This window comes from Bos javanicus, chromosome 17, assembly GCF_032452875.1.
Source record: "Bos javanicus breed banteng chromosome 17, ARS-OSU_banteng_1.0, whole genome shotgun sequence".
Classification (NCBI taxonomy): Eukaryota; Metazoa; Chordata; class Mammalia; order Artiodactyla; family Bovidae; genus Bos; species Bos javanicus.
Genome location: NC_083884.1, coordinates 52609290 through 52632283, shown reverse-complemented (window position 1 = coordinate 52632283; position 22994 = coordinate 52609290). Strand labels below are relative to the sequence as shown.

At 40.9% G+C, this 22994-nt stretch overlaps 2 protein-coding genes across 11 annotated transcripts in view; both read left to right on the top strand.

Annotated features, from left to right (window-relative positions):
* The first annotated feature begins 3 nt into the window (after positions 1-3).
* Positions 4-21294, top strand: GTF2H3 (general transcription factor IIH subunit 3). 3 transcript variants are annotated; one of them, XM_061384601.1, is made up of 13 exons: positions 4-112; positions 3634-3713; positions 7875-7981; positions 8413-8579; positions 11715-11777; positions 13017-13046; positions 13193-13221; positions 15594-15668; positions 16824-16877; positions 18766-18834; positions 19220-19355; positions 19636-19672; positions 19766-21294. In XM_061384601.1, exons 1-13 carry the CDS (start codon positions 100-102, stop codon positions 19833-19835), a joined length of 930 nt encoding a protein of 309 aa, XP_061240585.1. In that variant the 5' UTR covers positions 4-99; the 3' UTR covers positions 19836-21294. The 3 variants fall into 3 exon arrangements, with proteins under 3 accessions (XP_061240585.1, XP_061240586.1, XP_061240587.1); XM_061384602.1 differs by having other exon boundaries at positions 17-49; XM_061384603.1 differs by lacking the exon at positions 3634-3713 and having other exon boundaries at positions 36-112.
* Positions 21295-22500: 1206 nt separating this feature from the next.
* Positions 22501-22994, top strand: part of TCTN2 (tectonic family member 2) — a 29166-nt gene continuing 28672 nt past the window's right edge. For 2 of the 8 annotated variants that reach the window (XM_061384592.1, XM_061384593.1), the window contains exon 1: positions 22504-22952. In XM_061384592.1, the coding sequence (XP_061240576.1) occupies positions 22871-22952 (82 nt within the window). In that variant the 5' untranslated portion in view covers positions 22504-22870. Of the gene's footprint in view, positions 22953-22994 lie in introns of all 8 variants that reach the window. The other 6 variants (XM_061384595.1, XM_061384587.1, XM_061384588.1 and 3 more) reach the window with 4 other exon arrangements.

Genomic DNA, 22994 nt, shown 5'->3' with positions numbered 1-22994 from the left:
ATCTCTTACGTCACTCGGCGGCGCCGGAAGTCGGAGTTCATACACTTCGGTAGGTCTGCTTGCTTGCAAGTGGCTGTTCGCCGAGGGACTCTGGTCGCCATGGTCTCAGACGGTGAGGGCCGCGCCGGCGGGAGCCGGACCCCGGGACTAAGCAGACTTTGCCCAGCGATGACCTACCAAATGGACTGTATTTTGGGGGCTGGGTGGAGCCTGTCTGTTCTTTAAAGGAGTAGCAAATGTATTCATTCGTTCATTCATTCAGTAAATATTTTTGGAGCGCCTGTTGTGTGCCAGGCGTTATTTCATGCCCTGGGAGATACATAGAGAACATGACGGACTAGCGGAGATTACAGTCTAGTGAGCGAGACAGACAGTAGGCAAGTAAATAAAAATAATTTCGAAGGGTAACAGAGCTGTGACGACAGTATAAAGTGATGATGGTGTCGATCGCGATTCGGGGATGATCCAGGAGGAGCTGCTTTCGATATGGGTCCAGGGAAGACTAGTGATACTCAGACTAAGACTTGAGTGATTTTATAAAGGCTCTGTGAAGGCCTTGTGACAGATTGAGCCAATACATTGCAATGGGAAGACGGAAAGGGGACACCTGCGGGTTGAGGAGGGTGGAGACTTTCGTTCATACATTCAACTACCAGTTACGAAGCTTGATGTCTTAAAGGGAGAAAAAAGAGGCCAGGGTGGTGGGAGCAGGGTGGGATAGAGGGATGAGATCAGAGAGCCAGCTAGCCAGGTGCAGGTCCCTTGTGGGACCAGATCTCTATTTTAAGTGTAATACAAGCCGTTTTAGGGCTCCTAGCAAGAGAGTATTACTGATTTACGATATATATATATATATATATTTTTTTTTTTTGCGAGATCTTAGTTCCCTGACCAGGGATCCAACCCATGGCCTCTTGCAATGGAAGCATTGAATCCTAACCACTGGACTGCCAGGGAATTCCCTGACTTACTATCTTAAAGGATTACTTTGACTGCTGTGTGGGAAATGGACTGTGGAGAGCAAGAATAGAAATAGATCCTTTCAGGGGCAGTAACAATTGTCCATGCATCATTTATCTGTTATAATATCACAACTCTGTGAGGGAGGCAGATCTGGTATGGCCCGTGTCTACAAATGAGAAGGTAGAGACCCAAAGAAAGAAATCCACAAGGACAATCCATGTGTATGGATTCACACCTCTCCTGACAGGCGACACTTTGTTTTTCTCAGGCTTGATGATAGCAAGGAATGTATGGTTCTGAGAATTGGGGAGTGGGACCTGATGGAGATATAAGGCCAGAGGCTTTTGGGCAGAAGAGTGAGGGCCTGTGTAGAGACAGTTATTAAGTGACTCTTCTGTGCTAAACACTTTGTTCTGTGATTTACACAACATTCCTCATTCTCTGAAAAGTCCACGATTTAGAGGGCTGAGGGGGGAAGAGAGATCAGAAGCACAGCTAAGTGTAAAATGAGGTCGTGAGTACTGTCATCAGAAGAGGGACAGCCCTGTGGGTGGTCAGAAGGAGACAATAGGGCATTGAAAAGCCACAGTGTTTATTTCCATTTTTTTGTTGGAGTATAATTGCTTTACAATGTTGTGTTAGTTTCTGGTGTACAACAGCATAAAGTGAATCAGCTATATGTATACATGTATCTCCTCCTTCGCGGATCTCCCTCCCTCCCACTTCCAGCCCCCATCTAGGTCATCACAGAGCACTGAGCTGAGCTCCCTGTGCTACACAGCAGCTTCCCACTAGCTGTCTGTTTTACACGTGGTGGCGAATACATGTCAGTCCTAATCTCCCAATTCGGCCCCCCGCCAACTGTGTCCACATGTCCCTTCTCTGTGTCTGTGTCTCCGTTCCTGTCCTTCAAGTAGGTTCATTTGTGTAATTTTTAGCCACAGTCTTTAGAGTCAAGCAGATCTGTCTTCAGAGCTGGGTGTTAGCTTTGCTACTTGTTAGCAGGCCATGTGACTTAGAGCAAGTTACTTTCACTTGCGAAATAGGAATACCATATTTCATCTAATCTAAGATAATATGATTATGAAATGTGCTTTTATTTTATTTAATATAACATTAAGAGAAAAAATGTGATCCGTCATAATGGTAAGATACCTTCCTGAGTTCAGCAACTGTCAAATGTAAGAAAAAAGGAGGGAGTACATCTTATAATTGGTGAAAGATAGCTTCCCTAGTGTCTCACTGGTAAAGAACCCACCTGCCAATGCAGGAGACATGGGTTCAATCTCTGGGTCAGGAAGATTCCCTGGAGAAGGGAATGGCTACCCATTCCAGTGCTCTTGCCTGGAGTATCCCATGGACAGAGGAGCCTAGCAGCCTACAGTCCATGGGGGTCACACAAGAGTCGGACACAACTTAGTCAGACGCAACAACAAGCGAAAGACGGCATTAAGTCCCTTTCTGAGCTGTCAGCAATGGGACAGGAAGATAGGATTACATGTGCTAGGTCTGACACAGAAAGGCTGACATTTCCTCTCTTCTGAGATGGGGGAGCCAGGACCTGTTGGAAGACCTGGGGAAGACTTTTGAATAAGGAGGTAGCAAGGTTTGGGACCTTGGAGAGTAAATAGGATACGGGTATGTAAGCAAGGCATTGCTGCTTTCTGCTATTAAATGAGCATCCTGGGTTTTTCATAGCAACGTATGCTTACTGGTTCACATTCTGTCACCTCAGAATATAGTCTCCCTGAGGGCTTGGATCCAGTATCCCCAACACCTAACACCGGTACTTCAGTGTAAGTGTTTGTTGAATTAATGTGTTAGCCTGTTTCGTTGTGTCTTTCACTTTGTAGAGAGTAGCCTAATTATTTTCACAATAAAGTCTTTACACAGCCATTGCTTTTCACACTGGTTTTTACCTTTTAAAGATTGGTTACTAATTATAATTGGCCTTGCTAGAAGGTGATTTGATGGACCTGGAGCCAGACTGCTTCTGTGTCTCCCTTTAAATCTCTCCCCACTCAGCCCTACCCCAAGCCTGAAATTCTGCTAGTGATTCTTGGTACTGGTCCATCAGTGCTCTCTGTCCTTGACCAGACATCCGTGATGCATGTATCTTTGGGGTCATAAAATGTTTACTGGGCATCCACCCTGTGCTAGGCATTGTGTTCAGAGCAGAGGACAAGCAGTGATAAAAGAGACAAAAATCCCACCGCACAAAGTTCATAGTCTACCGCAGGGGTCCCCAACCTCTGGGACCTAATGCCTGATGATCTGAGGCGTAGCTAATGTAACAATAATAGAAATAAAGTGAACAGTAGATGTAGTGCTCTTGCGTCATCCTGGAATGAACCATCACCCCCCCACACACACAACCTGTGGAAAAGATTGTCTTCCATGAAACCTGTCCCTGGTGCCAAAAAAGCTGGAGGCTACTATTGCAGTGCATGAGAGGTGTAAATGTACAGAAGGCAAGCAAGAGCTCACTAAGGGCCTCCAGAGCTGTAAGTCTTTAAAAGAACTTGATCTGTGTTCCTTTCACGATTGTAGCTTATATACATAGAAAGGCATGCAGTGGTGCTTGCTTTGGATTTAATTTACAAATTGGAAATGTTAGCTTTGTTTCACTTTTATGAGGCTAATTTTTTTTGTTTTTTTGGTTAATTGCAGAGGATGAATTGAATCTTCTAGTTATCATAGTTGATACCAACCCTATTTGGTGGGGAAAGCAAGCATTAAAGGAGTCTCAGGTAAGGCTGCTTGGGAAGGCTTTTGGATAGTTCTGATTTGACTTAGTACTTCCCTGGTGGCTCAGATGGTAAAGCATCTGTCTACAATGCGGGAGACCTGGGTTCGATTCCTGGGTGGGGAAGATTCCCTGGAGAAGGAAATGGCAACCCACTCCAGTACTCTTGCCTAGAAAATCCCACGGATGGAGGAGCCTGGTGCAGGCTACTGCTCATGGGGTCGCAAAGAGTCGGACACGACTGAGTGACTTCATTTTCTTTCATGTGTATATTGCTTTTTTATTAAGGTATAATTTCATACCATAAAATTCACCCATTATAATGTATAATTCAGTGTTTTTTAGTAAAAATCACAGTAAAGTTGTACAACCACCACTACCACAATTCCATTTTAGAAAACTTCTATTTCCAGAAGGTTCCCTCGTGCTTGTTTGCAGTCAGTCACTGCTTCTACGCCCTAGCTGTTATTGTTGTTTAGTCACTAAATCATGCCCAACTCTTTGCGACCCCATGGACTATAGCCCACCAGGCTCCTCTGTCTGTGGGATTTCTCAGGCAAGAATGCTGGAGTGGGCTGCCATTTCTTTCTTCAGAGGATCTTCATGACCCAGGGATTGAACCCACATCTCCTGCATTGGCAGGTGGATTCTTTACCACTGAGCCACCTGGGAAGCCCTCCCCCCTGTTGTAGGCAACCACTTGTCTGGATTCCGTCTCTGTGTTGCCTTTTCTGGACATTTCATATATTGATTCCATATAATATGTAGTCTTTTTTTTTTTAATACTTTCTATTTTAAAATAGTTATGGAATCACAGGAAATTATAAAAAGTGGTACGGAGAGGTCTGTGCACTCTGGCTCCAGCTTCCCCCAGTAGTAGCATCTTCTGTAACTGCAGTACAAAGGGCAAAACCAGAACACTGACATCAGTACAATCTCCAGACCTTATTCAGATAATAACAGTTTTGCGTGCACCTGTGTGTGTATGTTTGGTTCTTGCAGTCTTAGCACATGTAAGATTTGTGTAACTGCCGCCACAATCAAGACACAGCTGTTCTATCCCAAGGAGCTCCCCGGTGCTCCCTCCATGGTTGGTGCAACTTTCTAGTCCCTGGTACTAGTCTAATAATATGTTCTCCAGATCTATAATTTTGTTCCATAAATAGATCCTATAGTATGTAGCTTTCGAGTGTAGCTTTTATCTTTTATTATTTTTTAAGAGAACTTGGGACTAGGCTGTTTTACTTACTTAATTAATTTATTTTGGCCATGACCCAGAGCATGTGGGATCTCAGTTCCCCAGCCAGGGATCAAACCCATGCCCCCTGCAGTGGAAGTGTGGAGTCTTTAACTACTGGGCTGCTAGGGAAATTCCTATCCTTTTTTTAAAAATTAATTAATTTCCTTTATTTTTTATTTTTGGCTCTGCTGGGCCTTGTGGTTGCGTGCAGCTTTCTCTAGTTTTGGTGAGCGGGGCCTCCTCTCTAGTTGCAGTGTGTGGGCTTGTCTTATTGTGGAATGCCAGCGTTAGGGGGCACAGGCTTCAGTGGTTGCAGCCCGCAGGCGCAGTAATCCTGGCACACTTGCTTAGTTGCTCTATGGCGGGTGGAATCTTCCTGGACCAGGGACTGAACGCATGTCCCCTGCATTGGCAGGTGGATTCTTAACCACTGGACCACCAGGAAAGTGTCATGTGTCATTTTGATTATAGTCATTCTAGGGTAAGTGGTAGTACCTCGTTGTGGTTTTAATTTGCATTTCCCTAATAACTAAGCTTTTGTTCATAAACTTATTAGCTATCTGTATATTTTCTTTGATGAAATTCATATAAAAATGTTACATCCAATTTTTAAATTCTTAAATTGGACACGTTCTTATTTAAATTCTTAAATTAGACATGTTCTCACAATTAAGAACAAGTTATGTACTTGATCGTAACTTTACCAAGTTGCTGTACGATGAGCTGCACACATTGAAAGTGTTATGTCTTCACATATGTATGCATTCATGAAATTGTCACCTCAGTCAAAATGATGAAATAGAGATCTATGGGGGTTCCCTGGCAGTCCAGTGCTTAGGACTCAGTGCTTTCACTGCTGTGGCCTGGCTTTCGTCCCTGTTTGGAGAACTAAGATCCTGTAAGCTGATCGACGTATCCAAAAGAACATAACAAAACAAAAACACACAAATCCATCACTCGCAGAATTTCTTCATATTCCTTTGAATTTCTCTCACCCATCTCTCCCTGTTCCCTCCTGGAGGTAGCCACTTATCTGCCTAATATCACTATAGATTGGTTTGCATTTTTAAGGTATGTATATACGTTGAATCACGGAGAAGGCAATGGCAACGCACTCCAGTACTCTTGCCTGGAAAATCCCATGGGCGGAGGAGCCTGGTAGGCTGCAGTCCATGGGGTCTCTAAGAATCGGACACGACTGAGCGACTTCACTTTCACTTTTTACTTTCATGCATTGGAGAAGGAAATGGCAGCCCTCTCCAGTGTTCTTGCCTGGAGAATCCCAGGGATGGGGGAGCCTGGTGGGCTGCCATCTGTGGGGTCGCACACGACTGAAGTGACTTAGCAGCAGCAGCGTACCTGGAATCAAACAGTATATAGTTGGTTTTTTGTTATTGGGTTTTTTCTTGTTTGGTCTATTGGTCTGTTGTTTTCACTCAGCATAGTTACTTTGACATTTGTCCATGTTGCTACATGGATCAGTAGTTCATTTCTTGTTATTGCTGAGTAGAATTCCATTGTGTGGCTGGACCAGCATATCACTACATATTATCATACTCTCCAGGAAGACTGTCTTACTTTGAACTCTCATCAGTGGTATATGAAGATTCCATTTTTTTTGTACTAACACAAGATGCTCTGTTTCCTTATTTTATCTTTTGCCAGTATGATGTACCAAAAATTCTCTCAGTCTTCTTTTGGTATATCTAATGGCCCTTTGTATTTCTCCTTTATATTTTTCTTTGGGGGAGTTTCTCATTTTCCTCTTTGGGTGTTCCTTTTTATTTTAACTGGTTTGTGAACACTCTTTATGTTAAAAGGTTAACTCATTGTCTTTCATGTGTTGAGGTTTTTTTTTTTTTTCCAGTTTGTAATTTGCCTTTCACTTTGGTTTAGTTGTTTTTTGTTGTGTAGAAATTTTAATAGGTTTGTTTTACATGTTAAGAAATAGAGTAAGTGAAATTTATCGGTTTTGTTTTCTGCTTAACATAGTTCTTTCTTTAGTAATATTAATACTTGTCAGAATGTAAATTCCATGAAAAAAAGGGTCTTCACATGGCACATAATAGGTTCTCAGCATATTTAGTGAATGAATTAATTGAAAGACTTTACAATTACCAATTTAATCAATATGTATTATCTATTCTATGTGCAGCAACAGTTTGCTAGTAATTTTATCACAGAAGATGTGACACGTTTACTATTCCTTGAGTGTTATACAAAAAACATGTGTGGAATATTATACTGATGAGAAAGCGGTCTCATAAGTAAAATTAGAGAACTATAGTTTCTTTTTCAGATTTGATGATCCATATTTTTGCTATGAATACATTTATTTATGAACAAATAAGTTGTATTGATTAACAGAATAACAGCTGGAAAAATAACAGTGAAAATGAATGTCTTTGCATGTGATTTCTAGTCTCAGTTGGAATTTTAGTCTTTCTTGAGTTTCTATTTCAAATTGGACAGTTTTGATTATCAGGGAGGATGAAATTGTACCTGGTAGACAGTTCTGTATGGGAGGAGAAAGAAAGGATGAGTCTTGATAACTAGTATTAGTAAAGATTGATTCTACTGACTAAATTTTATCTAGGTCAACTGGAGCACAAATCAATCATCATGTTTATAAAAAATGACCGTATCTCCTCCTGCTTCCCCAGTTCCATCCCATCCCCCAGGAGTAGCTCCTCCTTCCTTTTGCTCTCTTCCATGAGACCTGACCAGCTAATGTGTTGTTCTTCTAAACAATTCAGAAATGGGCAAGTCTGTGCTGTTCAGAATCAGAAAACTATACCTTCCTGATGTTTTTGCTTATGACCTTGGAGAAGGGAACTCCAGAGCAAATTTTTAGCGTGAATAATTATCTGACATAGTGGTTTTGGGTAGCTGTTTTAGATTCTTTTGTCTTCTGTGTTTCAACAGTTTACTCTGTCAAAATGCATTGATGCCGTGATGGTGCTGGGAAATTCTCATTTGTTCATGAATCGTTCCAACAAACTCGCAGTGATAGCAAGTCACATTCAGGAAAGGTATGACCATTGTGATTACTCTCCCTGCTCAGTGCTTAAGGACCCTGGGATGAGATATTACTGGGGTAGATGAATATACCTCAAATAATAAACTGGTCATAAATTAGAATTTGGTAGGAATTCTCTTCGGTTGTCATCTGAAGAGTGAGAACCACCGTAAAGCGTTTCAAGAGGCTGTAACTCAGTACGTTCTTTATTTCTCTCATTTTTTAAGAAAACAGTGGAATCATCAAAACATTCCATGGTGGAAGACTCATGTTTGCCAATTTGCCTGTTTCATACATTTTGTAAAACTGAAGTTTATGATGGACTCTTGAGATTCTGGAATTGGTGTGGTCTTTGTTATCTCTGCTGAATTCTATTTTGATGTTTAGTGAGGTCCCTGAGTCCCGGTGTAACTAGGGAGTTTTTTGTCTGTTTTTCTGTTTCAGTCGATTCTTATACCCTGGAAAGAACGGCAGACTTGGAGACTTCTTTGGAGACCCAGGAAACCCTTCTTCTGAATTTACTCCCTCAGGAAGTAAAGATGGAAAATACGAGTTGTTGACAGCAGCAAATGAAGTTATCGCTGAAGAGATCAAAGATCTAATGACTAAAAGTAATTGCTTTCAGCTTTTCTTCCTCCCATTAGTGCTATTTGCAGATGGAGTTGAATGTGGAAGTCCTTGAGGTTTCGAGTCCAAAAGTTTGAGATTTTTGATATTATCTACTTAATTTTTTTTCTCTCTCTCTTTTAAAATCACGCCCACAAAAGCCTGTGTGATACTTGCCTGACTTCTGCAGCATGGACACTGTTCACCAGCCTCCACTTGAAACACTCTAGTGTCTGAGGATAGCCTGTTTTGACCCATTTTTCCTCTTTCTCAGACCATTCTTCCTTCCATTTTTGACTTTTCCTTCATCTTGTTTCTTCATTTTTTAAAAATGTTGATTTTATTTATTTTCAGCCGAGCTGGGTCTCTGTCACTGCACTCAGGCCTTTCTCCAGTTGCAGCGAGCAGGCTTCTGTTGTGGTGGCTCCTCTCGTTGCGGAACACAGGGTCTAGGGCCCGTGGGCTTCAGTACTTGTGGCGCACGGGCTTGGTTGCCCTGAGGCATGTGGAATCTTCCCAGACCAGGGATTGAACCAGTGTCCCCTGCATTGACAGGCAGATTCCTATCAGGGAAGTCTATCATTTTATTTCCTTAAAAAAATATATATATTTTTTATTCTGTGTGGTGTTTTTCTTTCTCTGTATGTTCTCGTCCAACCTTCCCATTAATTATCATTTGTGTATGAACACTTCCCAGTCTTTGTCTCTACTCCATCCTTTCTTTCAAACTGCAGATGTCTCCCCTTAAGTGTCCCTCAGCCTCATTAATAAGCCCCAGACCAGTTTCATTTTCTTTCCCCTCAGTTACACCACTACTTCCATTTCTGTCACCCCCATCCTCCTGCTTTTCCAAAGGCTTTCATTTTGACTGTTTCCTTCTAAACCAACATCTAATCATCTATGAAATCCTATTAATTTAGTCTCAGAAGTACCTCCAAAGTCTGACCCCTTATTACCTGCCATCTAGCTCAACCTTGGGACGGCTGACATCTTGGGCGGGGGAATTCTTTGTTGTGGGGGGTTTCCTGTGCTTTGGAGGATAAGGGTTAGTTGCTCAGTCATATCCCACTCTTCGTGCTTCCATGGACTGTAGCCCCCCAGGCTCCTCTTGTTCATGGAATTCTCCAAACAAGAATACTGAAGCAGGTTGCCATTCCCTTCTCCAGGGGATCTTCCCAACCCACAGATCAAACACAGGTCTTCTGCATTGCAGGTGGATTCTTTACCATCTTAGCCACCAGGGAAGCCTTTTGGCGGATACTTACTTAGTAGCATCCCTGGCCTCAACCAATTGGATGCTAAGATATCCCCCAGTTGGGACTTCCCAGGTGGCGCAGTTGTTAAAGAATCTGCCTTGTAATGCAAGAGATGAAAGAGACACGGGTTCAAAACCCGGGTCAGGAAGATCCCCTGGAGAAGGAGATGGCAACCGCTCCAGTATTCTTGCCTGGGAGATCCCATGGACAGAGGATCCGGTGGGCTGTGGTCCATGGGGTCACAAAGAGTTGGACATGACTGAGCACACTTGCAGGTACAAACCAAATGACCTTCTTGGGGCACAGTTGCCCCGGTTGAGAGCCTTTGCTCTGGATCATTATAACAGCTTCTTTCTCCTGTCTCTCCCCATTCAAGTCCTTCCACTCAGCCCTCTAGAGTTATTCTAAAAATCAGAGTTAGTATTCCCTGCCTCAAACACTTTTGCTAATTCCCTATTGCCTGCAGGCAGTGGTTTTAAACTGTCTCCTCTGTCCAAATCACTGGTGGGGAAAAGGCAACTCTAGAGACAGTGGATCAATGATTTCTCTTGGGACTGGGGGTGAGCAGGAAGGGACTGGGAATGGGCCTAAGTGATCTTTTGGAGTGATGGAAATGTTCTATAGTTGGATCATGGTGATGATTTCAACTCTAGAAATTTACTGGAAATCATTGACTTGTGCACTTTAAAAGAGTGAATTTTGAGATCTGTAAGTTACACCCGAATAACATGAAATACTGGCCCCACTTCATTGTTTCCGATTCAGTGGGCCTAGGGCGGGCCCAGTGCTTTGGACGGTGGCTCACACGGTAAAGAAACTGTCTGCCAGTGCAGGAGGCCGGGACCCGGGTGCAATCCCTGGGCCGGGAAGGTCCCCTGAAGTACGAAATGGGAACTCACTCCAGTCTTCTTGCCTGAAGAATTCCCTGGTAGAGGAGCCTGTGGGGCTACACTGCATAGGGTCTCAAAGGGTCAGACATGACTGAGCATAGCATAGCACGCACCAGGGAGGACCCAAGAATTTGTATTTTTCTTGAGTTCCCAGGTGATGTTCCTCCAATGGGTTCTAGAATCACATTTTGGAAACCACTGGCCTCCAGCGTAAAGGCCCAGCTTCTCAGTACAGTGGTCCAGACCTTTCCCGTGGGGCATCAGCGCTCCCGGACCAGTTGCAAGCCCCATTCCTACAGGGTATTAATCTGGACTCCCACCTTGTTGAACTGGATGTTTAGAATTTTGATTTTTATGAGTGATTTTTTGTTGTTGTTGTTGTTGTTTTCACTCAAGTCTGCAGGTAAGCTGTGAACTTTGTCCCTACCTCCCACAGCCAGGGGAATTTCTCCAGTCCTCTTTTCACTGGTCCAGCTTTCCCCGGGGCAGTGGGAAGGAAGAGGTGATAGGAAAGTCTCAGAGCCTAGCCAGGGACCTCTGTGCAGGCTGCCCTCGGTCACACACAGACTTTTGTACCACTCAGATCATTGAGAAACCAGAACCTTCCCCAGTAACACCAGGATACTTTTTAGTATTTACTTTTATAACATAAAATTTACCGTTTTAACTATTTTTCAAGGTACAGGTTGGTAGCATTAAGTACATTCACATTGTTGGGCAATCACCGCTATCCATTTCAAGAACTTTTTCATCATTCCAAACTTAAACCTTATACCCATTAAACAACCACCCCTCATTCCTCCCCATTCAGCCCCCAACCACCAGGATATTTTAAATTGAGAAAATGTTTAACAATTGCTTATCTGTGTTTATAAACCCAGTTTTGAAATGTTATATGATTTCCTTCATGAAGATGAATGCTTTGGTTTAAAAATGATTTTGGTTCAATAAAGTACCTAAAAGTTCTCTTTTTAATGCTTTTTGTTATTTACAGGTGACATAGAGGGTCAACACACAGAGACTCTGCTGGCAGGATCCCTTGCCAAAGCTCTTTGCTGTATCCTTGGTGGTTTTTTTTTCTTTTTTAATATGTATTTATTTATTTTCTCTTCGGTTGTGCTGGGTCTTTGTTGCTGCCTGCAGGCTTTCTCTAGCTGTGGTGAGCGGGGGCTACTCTGTACTTCCGGTGCCCTGGCTTCTCATTGCCGTGGCTTCTCTCGTTGTGGAGCGTGGGCTCCAGGGTGCACAGGCTTCAGTGGTTGCAGTACCGGGGCTCAGTAGTTTCAGCTCAAGGGCTCCAGAGTATAGGCTCATTAGATGTGGCACATGGGCTCAGGTGCCCTGCAGCATGTGGGATCTTCCCAGACCAGGGATTGAACCAGTGTCCCTTGCATTGCAAGGTGGATTCTTAACCACTGGACCACCAGGGAAGCCCCTGCTGTATCCTTGGTGTTTTAATCATTCAGAAGTTTGTTTTGTTTTTTCCTTTAATAAAAATACCTTAACTTGTGATATTTCTTAGAACCATGGATCCACATTACTGGAAGGCATGAGTTTTTTAAAGCAGTAGATAATAAAAAAGCTTTAACATGGTTTTAGGAGAAGCTGTAAGAATGAGAAAACTCTACTTTCTCCAGTATATCTTGCTCACAATGAATTATTCTTCAGGATGTTTCTCTGTTTATTATTAGACAGATTAAAATTTTTTTTTTCCTCTCATGTTAGGAACAGTGTTTGATTTTAAAAGCCTTTTACTGACCCTGGGGCTTGTTAAATGAGCAGCTGGTTCTCCCCAGGAGAATGAGTTATTTTGCCCACCTTTATGAAGCATGTTGATAATCTGTGTGACATTTTTTTCAGTCTTATGTAATTTAATTTGTTTGTTTTGTAAAGTATTGAGTGATCCCTCCAATCCCAGACTGTGATTGGGGGTGTCTGATTGTCTGTGTATGGTTTACAAATTCGTCATCTCATTTGGTTGGCATATTGATTTACTTGTGCCAGTATTCAAATCTAGGACATGATAGATAGCCGTAAAACGATCAAATCTATTAATTTTAATTTTCTTGGAGAACAATCATATTTTGGTCAGGTTGCAAAACCCACTTGATTGCAAAGTCAGTAATTGGAAACTCCCAATCTCTTTTGTGTGTTTATTGTGAGTCATGGAGCTTTTCCTTTTTTTCAGGTAGGTGGATGCTGAATTTATTTAACTATGATTTGAATTTATTTGTTCTGTTTACTGTTATTATTTATGAAACACTATTTTTAAATTCCTTAATGCTAAGAAAATAAGACATTCATAGAATGAACAAGGAAGTTAAAGGTGAGAGCCTGCAATCTTCTACGAGACTGTAATTCTTATTTTACTACTATAACTTTGAGGGGCTGTTTTAAAATTGGCAAGAAAACTTTATATAATATGTTCAGTGAGATTCAGTTGTAATGTAATCTGTTTTTATCTCTTTATAGATAACCAGGAAATGAAATCAAGGATATTGGTAAGATTAAAAGAAATCTATACTATGTTTTTATACCAGCCAGAGCCAGTTAGAAAACAGACTGAGAAATAAGACCCATTTATAATAGAAGCAATAAATATTAAGAGTCCAGAGTTAATTAACAAGTACTGTGTAAAGTTGATTATGACAAAAAACTGAAATTCTGAGAGACATAGAAGTATTGAATAAACAGAGCCATATTTTTTTCTTTTTTAATTTTTTTCAGTTATTTTTATTGATGTATAGTTGATCTACAGTATTATATAGTTACAGGTATATAATGTAGTGATTCACAGTTTTTTAAAGGTTATATTCCATTTATAGTTATTAAAATATTGACTATATTTCCCATGTTGTGTAATATATCCTTGTAGCTTTTTTTGTCTGTAATAGTTTATACCTCTTAAATCTCTACCACTGTATTGCCCGTCTCCTCTTCCTTCTTCCCCACTGGTAACCCCTAGTTTGTGGAGAGCCATATTTTATTCTTGAATGTCAGTTTGTCCAAGGTTAAACTATAAGTTCAGTGCAATCTCAGAATATTAATCAGATTTTTTTTTCCTGGCAGAGTGGGGGGATTTAAGAAAGTCAAGAATTTATCTAAAAGAATAAGTCAGTGGGAATAGCCAGGAGCTTTCTGAAAGAGAATAGTAAGCAGGCACTTGCTCCAATCAACTTAAAAAAAAACATACAACATGACTGTTGTAAGTTTAAATTTTATTCAGGGTTTTACTGAGCATTATAGCTCAGGAGACAGCCACTCAGCTGTGGAGTAACTATCCCAAAGAGGTAGAGGAGAGACCAGTTTATGTGGGTTTTTTTTTTTTTTGGCTAGGAAATTCACACAGTCAAGCATACATCTTGGTAAGAGATGACTGCTGATCACAAAGAACAGATATCTCAAGATAGTGATTTTAGTGCTTTTCTATTTTTTCAGCTCTTGCCTACAAAGAGGCAAGAATCTGGGGTTGTTGGAATTCTTCCTGAGATACCCGTCTGACTGTCTAAGGGCCTGTTTATCCAAAGCACTGAGTGCCTCATCCTGCCTTTCATCCTGGACTCCTTTCAGGGTGTGCGGTCGGTGGGCAGCTGCAGTGGGTTCCCATTTAACCCTTGTAGAACTGGGTGGGGAGCAGTGCTCTTTGTTCTTCTTTATTCACACTCCTTTAGGCACTCAAACACATTATAAAGCCACAGTAACAGTGTGGTTCTGGTACAGTAGTATGCAGACAGATAATGGGTACATAGTGGGGTTTGACACAAGATGAATGAAACACTTCAAATGTGTGGGAACGAAATGGATTATTCAGTAAAAGATACTGGGCCAGTTGGTTGGCCGTCAGGAGGAACACAAAGCTAAATGTCACTGCTTACCCCTAAGCAGATTCTAGTAATGATTGATCAAACATGTCAATGTAAAAATTCGAGTTGTAAAAGTGCTGGAAGAAGATACGTGTTTATCATCTTCAGTTGGTGAGTATCTTGCTAAGCATGATGTGAAACTTTAAAAGGAAGCTTAAGACCTCAAAAAAATAAAACCCCCAAAACAAGGATGGGAAAAGAAAAAATCTATTAGGAAAAAGTGTTTTCAACATAACTACATGACAGGATTGATGTAATGTTTCTAAAATAAAGAAGAGCTTTTAAATTAATTTTTAAAAGTCAGGGTTGACTCCAAAGGAATAGGTGGGAAACATGAGCAGTCTGCAGAAGAGGAAATGCAAATGACCAGGTAGCGTTTGGAAATATGGCAGCCCTACTAGTGGTTCTTCTCTTGCATCGCCCGTGAGAGGATAAATTAGTACAGCTTTTCTGGAAGGCAGGTCGGTAATATGTATCAAAATGAAATGTGCAGACACTTTAGTAATCCCACTGGTTATCTTAGGAGCTAATCAGTTGTGCAAAGGGTAGATGGGCATATTCATCAGAGCATTGTCTAAAATTGAGGTTTGAAAAAAAACAACTGAAATGTGGAAACTGCTTAAATGTCTTCTGTAGGTAATTGGTTAAATAGTCAAAATCTAGGAACTCAGCATGAAGGATGATATACACTCATATTTATTGACATAAGGTTGTTTCCCCCAGATATTGGGGACTACAAAATCAGGTTGCAGAATACTAGGGTATCATCCTGGGTGTGTGTGTCTGTGTCTCTGTTGGATGTGAATGTATATACATGTCCACATAGACACTCTTTAGAAACCATTAACAAGGATTATCTCTTGGATTATAAGATTTGGGGGAGATTTTTAATAACTACAAAGATAAATAAGAAAGATGATATTGACTATAGTTTGTTGTATACTGTGTTGACATTTGAGTAAGAGCACTAGAATGTGGCCGAAAGGTATTAACATGCATATGATTTTTAGGTGATTAAGGCTGCAGAAGACAGTGCCTTGCAGTATATGAACTTCATGAATGTCATCTTTGCAGCACAGAAGCAGGTGAATTGAGAGCCTTCTTTTTAAAGATTATTGCTTTCATAATGAAGGAATTAATTTTACTGTTTGAATGGCCTGCTTAAAGAAATAGTCTGACTGAATACTTACTAAGGGATTGCGAATCTGGAATCCATGTTTTGTACTAGTCATTTTTCTATTTTGAGTCCTGCACCCTTGAGAATCTAGTGGATCCCCAGAAGAATATGCAGTCAAACTCACTTTTGTTTATAGTTACGTGGTTTAACTACATGTGTAGTTACAACCCTGTTTAGCTCATCCTTAGACTTCAGGCTAAGAATCCTGAGTTTTATAACAGTTTGCTGCATGTGTGGCCTCAATTTCTTTGTCTTTCTGCTTTAGGGAGGTTTTAGGTAGCTCATTGGTAAAGAACCCTCCTGCCAATGCAGAGATGCAGGTTCAATCCCCGGGTCAGGAAGATCTGCAGGAGAAGGAAATGGCAACCCACTCCAGTATTCTTGCCTGAGAAATCTTACAGACAGAGGAACCTGGTGGGCTGCAGTCCATGGGGTTGCAAAAGAGTCGGACACAACTTAGCAACTAAACAACAACAATAAATATTTGATATTTTTACTTTGCAAATAACTCAAGTGTTCAGATGAGTTATCATTAATACATTTTCTTCTTTGACATGTTTAAAAAAAACTTTCTTAAAACTTCAGTTTAAAAAAAAAACAACACTTCAGTTTTGGGATATCCCTGGTGGTCCAGTGGATAGGGCTCCATGCTTCCATGGCATAGGGTATGGGTTTGATACCTGGTCAGGAGACTAAGATCCTGCATGCTGTGGTGGTATGGCCAAAAAACTTTAAAAGCAAACTTCTGTTTTAACCTAAAATGCTGTTATAGTCACCTGTAATGTTTTCTGTCTTGGAGTGGCAGCATGATAGAGTGGAAAGGCCATGGACTTTGGGGACAGGCAGATTGGGGATGACAGCACTGTTGGCCCTTGGCTCTATGACCACCTTCCAGCCAAGGCCTGGGTGTTTCACTGTAAAATGCACATCAGATATCTATCTTGCAGTGTAACCATGCATGTTAAATGAGTCTTTTTAAGAATAGAGTCTGGCATATAGTAGGTTCTCATTATAAGGTAGTCTTCACTATTCCTGTTAATATTTTTTGAAATGTCCATTTCAGAATATTTTGATCGATGCCTGCGTGTTAGACTCCGATTCAGGACTCCTCCAACAGGTATATTTTAAATGAATGCTTGGTGGTGGTTCTGAAAGTGTGGTGAGTTCTGTTACCTGTGGTAAATGTCTCTCACCCACCAGTTTTCACACAGCTTTAGGGATTATCCCTTATGATGCGTTAGATTAGAGCACCAGCATCTCTCTGGTTCTTTTGAAATTCTTATTTATATTCTACATAATGATCTGATTGACTTTGTAAAAGTATTAAAATTCAAACAGCACAGAAAAGTATTTTTAAAAAAGAGTAAAAAAAAAGAAAAATCTGTTCAAATCCTTTCATCCCGAGGTTATTGTTAATGTTAGGTGACCAGCATGATCGCTCTATACATACAGATGAAAGAGTAGATCACTAAGCAGAGAATTTTATAAAAATAGGATCCAGATCTGTGCTGTCCTTAATGGTAGCCATATGACTGTTGAGCTCTTGAAAAGAGTCTGATCTGAATTGAGAAGTATGTGAGTATACAGACTGAATTTCAAAGACTTAGGATGAAAAACAATGTATAATATCTCATTAATGATTCTTATAATGGTTACATGTTAAAATGATAATGCTTTGAATATATTGAGTTATATAAAAGATGCTACTAAAACTTTATCTCTTCATTGTTCCTGTTTTATGTGGCTAGAAAATTAAAAATTACGTATGTTGCTCATATTATGTTTCTCTTGGACAGCACTGTCAGATGTTACTTTTAATCAAAACATGAAAATGAGTTTTACTTTAACTAAAAAGGAAAAGGAAAACCAAAAAACTGGAAATAAGACTGAAGACAATACTAAACTTTTGATAAATGTTTTTTGATCACAAGGAACATTATTTCCTAAAAGATCAGTTAAAAGCATAAAATTACAGAAAACTTTGAGTTTAGGTTACTGCTGGGGATTGACTGGGGAAGTGGGGGTACAACCAGAAAGTACACCAGCCTCAAAAGTTCCTGTTTCTTAAGCTTGCATGGTGTTTGTTGGAATGTGAAGTGGTACAGCCTCTTTGGAAAATGATCTGAAACTTCCTCAGAAAGTTAAACATGGAATTACCAGTTGAGTCTGCAATTCCATTCTTAAATATTTATTCAGAGAAAACGTGTCCACACAAAATACTGTCCATGAATATTCACAGTTGTGCTATTCGTAATAACCCGAAAGTGCAAACAACTCAAATGCCTATCAGTGGACGAATGGATAAACTGTGGTCTATCCATGTGGTGGAATATTATTTGGTCATAAAAAGGAATTGAAGTACTGATACATGCTACAAGACTACAGTATGAATGTACTTTGAAAACCTTATCCTAAGTGAAAGAAGCCAGTCATAAAAGGGCATAGCTTGTCTGATTCTATTGATGCACAGTGTCCAGAATAGGCAAGTCCACGGAGACGGAAAGCAGATTGGTGGTTGCCAGGGGAGAGGAGGGATGAAGAGTGACTGTTAATGGGGATGTAGGGTGATAAGATGTTCTGCAGCCAGATAGCGGGGACAGTTGCACAGCTCTGTGAATGTTCTAAAAATTAGTAAATCATACATGTTAAAAGGATAGGTTTTATAGTGTGTGAATTACATCTCAAACTGTTAACTCTAAAATACAATGAGAGTGAATAAGGATGGCAAGAATAAAAATTCACCACCAGCAAACAAACAGAAAAAAAGGACTTATAGTGTCTTATAACTGCAGGCTTCAAAGGGTGAAAGGGCGTGGACCAAGGGGAAAACACAAGCTATGTGAACATCTGGAGAGGTGGCTGCAAGTTTCCAGTCTTCCTTCACTCTGGGAAGAGACGCCCTTTTAATTTGCTGTGTCGTAGACCTGAAGAGTTGGTGGTGAGAATGACCTCCGTCTATAAAAGCTAGTGCTCACGTGGCAGTGAGTCCTTTGTCTGTCTTACAGGCTTGTGACATCACAGGGGGACTGTACTTGAAGGTGCCCCAGATGCCTTCCCTTCTGCAGTATCTCCTGGTAAGGAAACGTCAACAGTGAACCTAATGCCTTGAGTCAAGCGAGACCCTTATTTCCTGGGGAATGAATGGGAACAAGACGGCTGACGCCTAGTAACTGGAAGAAAGGAGTGGAGGGGTGACCTAGGGAATTCCAGCTTCCATAGTCTTTGGACCCTGTCGCCCTATGCAGACTGTTTACAGCACAGTGCCTGTGTGTGGAGGTGCTCAGTAATTGCGGAATGAAAAATACACATTTCTCAACAGACGTTCAAGGGAAGTCCAGTTTAGTATTCTCAGTGTTTACTGGCTGACGTCTAATATCTGTATCTTGGCTTCTGGTTGTTTTCCACCGTATTTTAAATAAAAATTTCGTGGTCATTTTTTTGTTTGTTTGTTTCATGTAGTGGGTTTTTCTTCCTGATCAAGATCAGAGGTCTCAGTTAATCCTCCCACCCCCAGTTCATGTTGACTACCGGGCTGCTTGCTTCTGTCATCGAAATCTCATTGAAATCGGCTACGTCTGTTCTGTGTGCTTGTCAAGTAAGTTGGTGTACTGAGTTTTTATTTTTTACGTCTTTTTTTTGGTGGGGGGCAGGGAGCACTGTGTGGTATGTGGAACCTTAGCTAACTGACCAGGGATTGAATAGATGCCCCCTGCAGTGGAAGTGGAGTCTTAACCATTGGACCACCAGGGAATTCCTTACTGAGGACTGAGTCCATACTCAGTTTTTCTATGTTGGAGGGGAGTGTGCAGAAGATACCTTCAACTGTGTTGCTTCTAAATCATCCTGGTGTTTTTTTTGTTTGTTTCAATTTACAGTATTCTGCAATTTCAGCCCAATCTGTACCACATGCGAGTAAGTATCTTTTGGGGTTGTGTGGCTAGCTCTCACTTTACAGAGATTTAGAGCACTAAAAAGTGTTTTATTTTTTTCTGTGTATTATTTCAGGACAGCCTTTAAGATTTCTCTGCCTCCTGTACTGAAGGCCAAGAAAAAGAAACTAAAAATGTCCTCATGATAATAAAAATAATTTCCCTATCACTTAGAGCTGGTTATATAAATTATATGGCAGAATCTTTGTTAGGGAAGCTCTGAAAATAATAGAGATGTGTGTAAGATAATGAGCTTTCTTACAGGAAATATTGTGAAACATCATCCTTATACTGTGCTTCTGAGGGGCTGATGTATTTGAGGGAGTCATTCTATGCAATATACCCTAAAGTCTTTTCTGGCTGGTTTTTGTCCAGAAATGGGGGAAGAAAGCACAAATTTGAGACTTTTTTTTTTAATGAGATGATCATTTGTCAAAGTCTGTCCTGACTGATGGAAGGTGTCAGAACCTACCCAAGTCTAGGTCCTTACTGTGAAATGTACAACATGAAATTTGGACCCGGTTCTGGAAAAAAGTGACTATGGAGTAATGGCATTAATCAAGATAGAACATCTTACTTGAGTCAACACTTAGCTTTGACAGTATTCATGTAAATAAACTCCTTATTTTCTCAATTGAGGTTTAACTCCATATATGACCAGATATTTATTCTTTTGTCTGACAGTACATGCTGGACAGTTACCCAAATGAGAGCTTATCACTGAGTATCTCTAAAATCTGATTTTAAACGAGTATGGAAAGCAAGTGCAGTAGTCAGGAAGGAACTTTTTCTTCAAAAACAGTTGTGTGAAGAGCTTATTTGTGAAAGCCAAAGTCTGGGTTCACGAGGGGAGTTTCTCTGGGAGAATGGATTCTTTCTAGCTAAGAGTTGCCCCACATAGAATTCATTCCTTTTTTAGAGGAGGGGGAAAGCATTAATAATGGAGAATGGTTCTCTGGAAACTTTGGGCTTAATACTGAAAACTTGTATCAATTCAAAAGAAAAATTATTTGTAATTTCAACAATAAACAACTTATTTTTCTGTGTAACCTGGAAGTTACTAAAAGTCCTTTTAAATTCCAGCATAGCGTAGGAAGGGTTTTCAAGAATGGTGGCCAGTTTGATTTGTTTTTAGAAAGTATACTGACAGAAACCTATATGTGTATACAACATTATATATAAATAAGATTTTAATTTTCTTTTGATACCATCTCAAAAACTGTCTCAAATATTTAAATAATTTGGTATTTGGTTAGATTATTTCAGGTAGGTTTTATATTCTGGATTTACAATTTTGTTAACAAATATACAAAGATTTTGGTGGTCACTTTCCAAGTATTTGTTAATCTCTGAGTTTAAGAATGTCTTTTTAAAATAATATTTAATATTTTACAGCCTAAGTATAATGGAGATCACTATTTTTAAGTCTAGGAAATAAAGCATCATATATCTAAAGATGACTAAATTCAAACAAGCTTATAAGGTTTTTGTTATTACTTTTTCATTTGAAATGTGTTATGAACTGGCTTAATTCTGTTTAAATTTTAACTGTTGTGTTTATGGTTTATTTTGTATAAATTTTTATAATAAAATAATTAAAATTTTCATATTTCCCTGAGTTATTTCTTCTTACTGGTTGTTTATTTCATGCTCATGCATTTTCAACTGTGTACTTTTTAACTGGATTTGTTCACATGTCAATTTTTTATTCAACCCTGAAGAACTTTAATTTCAATCTTGCTAAAACTATACACAAAAATATTGTTACAAATACAATTAGAGATTGGTATGAAGTTTTTAATAGAAGATTTTTTACACACCGTACATGGATTCTGCCCGTGAATTGGTTTACTGCTCATCTGATAGCTAACAAAATGAGTGAACAGTTACTGAGTACTTACTTACTGTACATCAGGCATTAGGCTAAGCTCATTAGGTGTGTTGCCTCCTTCTCACACAACCCTGTTTGGCAGAGACTGTTACCTCCTTTAAAGATGAGGTGGGGGAAATAAAGCTGAGGAAGCCTAAGTTTAGAGAGATTAAGTGATTTTCCCGAGATCACTTGACATAGAAGGAAGGTGAAATTCAAACCATGCAGTCCAACCTCAGGCCCTGCACCTGTAAGGCACTGAGCTATGATAACCCTTGCGATCCTTTGAGGCTACTGAGATAAGAAAAATGAATTTTTTTTCCCAGGCAGCATTTTGGTAATTTTGCATCTGTTCTAATGGTGCTAAAACTTCGTGTGTGTAGTTTGAGAAGACCTCCTTTCAGAGATCTGAGAGCTCTATGCGGTGGTGGTTCAGTCGCGAACTCCGGTCCCACTCTGCAACCCCGCGGACTGCAGCACGCCAGGCTTCCCTATCCTTCACTGTCTAGAAACAAACAAAACCTCTGAAAAAAGGAGAATAATAAAAACAATCCAACAAAACAATTACAGCACTGCAACATCACCCCCTTTTTGTCCCTCCCCCCAAATTCTCATAAAAATCAAGTTTATTAAGTTGCTTGTTTAGAACCCAGTGCCTGCGGCATCGCATTTGCATTAACTCCAGAATGATTGAATTAACTCCATGTTGGAGAAACTTGGGGTTTTAAACTAGACGCGGACTCCTACTTTTTCGTGAGCCTTTACATGGAGTAAAGGAGAAGGCAATGGCACCCCACTCCAGTACTCTTGCCTGGAAAATCCCATGGACGGAGGAGCCTGGTAGGCTGCAGTCCACGGGGTCGCGAAGAGTCAGACATGACTGAGCGACTTCACTTTCACTTTTCACTTACATGCATTGGAGAAGGAAATGGCAGCCCACTCCAGTGTTCTTGCCTGGAGAATCCCAGGGATGGGGGAGACTGGTGGGCTGCCATCTATGGGGTCGCACAGAGTCGGAAACGACTGAAGTGACTTAGCATTACATGGAGTGATGCAACTAGAGGGACCTAAGGCCTGTGGCAGGGCTAGGCTGCTGCGGATGGGTTTGAGGGCGGGCTCTCTCTGCTGTTGATCCAATCACGGCTCGTCTTTCGTCAGGCCGGCGGCCGATTGGTGGTTGCCATAGCTCCAGGCGTTGGCTTGACAAGATGGTGGCGGCAAGGCCGCCCGGGCATAGCTTCCGAGTCCCCGGGCTTCCAGTCTTCTAAGGCGGGTGCAGCCCTGTTGTGCAGGCCCGGCGAGCCCCCAGGCATGCGTTTGTCGCCGCCGGTCCCTTTGCTTTTGGGACTCCTCCTTCTGCAGGGCGTCTTGAGGCCGCTGAGGGGAGATCTGGGTATGTAAGGCGGGGCAGGGGCCTGCAGGACGGGGATGAGGG

What these genes read in the sequence shown, in the direction of transcription:
- GTF2H3 (XM_061384601.1), top strand. An exon ending in CAAAGATCTAATGACTAAAA is followed by an intron (nt 8,580 to 11,714) that starts GTAATTGCTTTC and finishes TGTTATTTACAG; the next exon opens with GTGACATAGAGGGTCAACAC. An exon ending in AAATGAAATCAAGGATATTG is followed by an intron (nt 13,222 to 15,593) that starts GTAAGATTAAAA and finishes TATGATTTTTAG; the next exon opens with GTGATTAAGGCTGCAGAAGA.